Raw genomic sequence first — 432 nt, forward strand, 5'->3', positions numbered from 1 at the left:
CTGGCCCGGCTGCCTGCAGACTTGGCTGCCCTCCACTGTGGCACAGAGCAGAGCTGCTGCTGGCACTGCAGTCCCCAGTGCCAGGACACCCTGTCCCTAGTGCCAAGACCTTCATGTCCCCAGGGCCAGTGTCCCCGTTTCCCGCTGTTTCCCGGTGCCGTGGGTGACAGGACAGGCTGTGTCCCCAAGGTGCTCTCTGCTGCTGGTGCACATGGGGCTGGTGGCACTGAGGGTGGCAGTGCCTGTGGTCACCCCCATGTCCTCTCTGCCTCACAGTTCCTCCTGCCCCACTGTCGGGGCAGCTCTCACGGGCAGAGCCGCATCATCCGCAGCGCCTACCCCCAGGAGTACTATTCCTGCATGATGCCTGAATGCTTCCGCCTCTGGCAGCAGCTGGAGGCCGAGACCGGCACCACCCTCTACAGGTGCTGG

General features: G+C 65.0%; 1 protein-coding gene across 1 annotated transcript in view; it reads left to right on the top strand.

Moving 5' to 3' along the window:
- Window positions 1-432, top strand: part of PIPOX (pipecolic acid and sarcosine oxidase) — a 2,653-nt gene that overhangs the window by 528 nt on the left and 1,693 nt on the right. The window contains exon 3 of the mRNA XM_014308843.1: window positions 277-425. Coding sequence (XP_014164318.1) covers window positions 277-425 — 149 coding nt within the window. The remainder of the gene's footprint in view (window positions 1-276; window positions 426-432) is intronic.

Source organism: Geospiza fortis, unplaced genomic scaffold, assembly GCF_000277835.1.
Source record: "Geospiza fortis unplaced genomic scaffold, GeoFor_1.0 scaffold425, whole genome shotgun sequence".
Lineage (NCBI taxonomy): Eukaryota > Metazoa > Chordata > Aves > Passeriformes > Thraupidae > Geospiza > Geospiza fortis.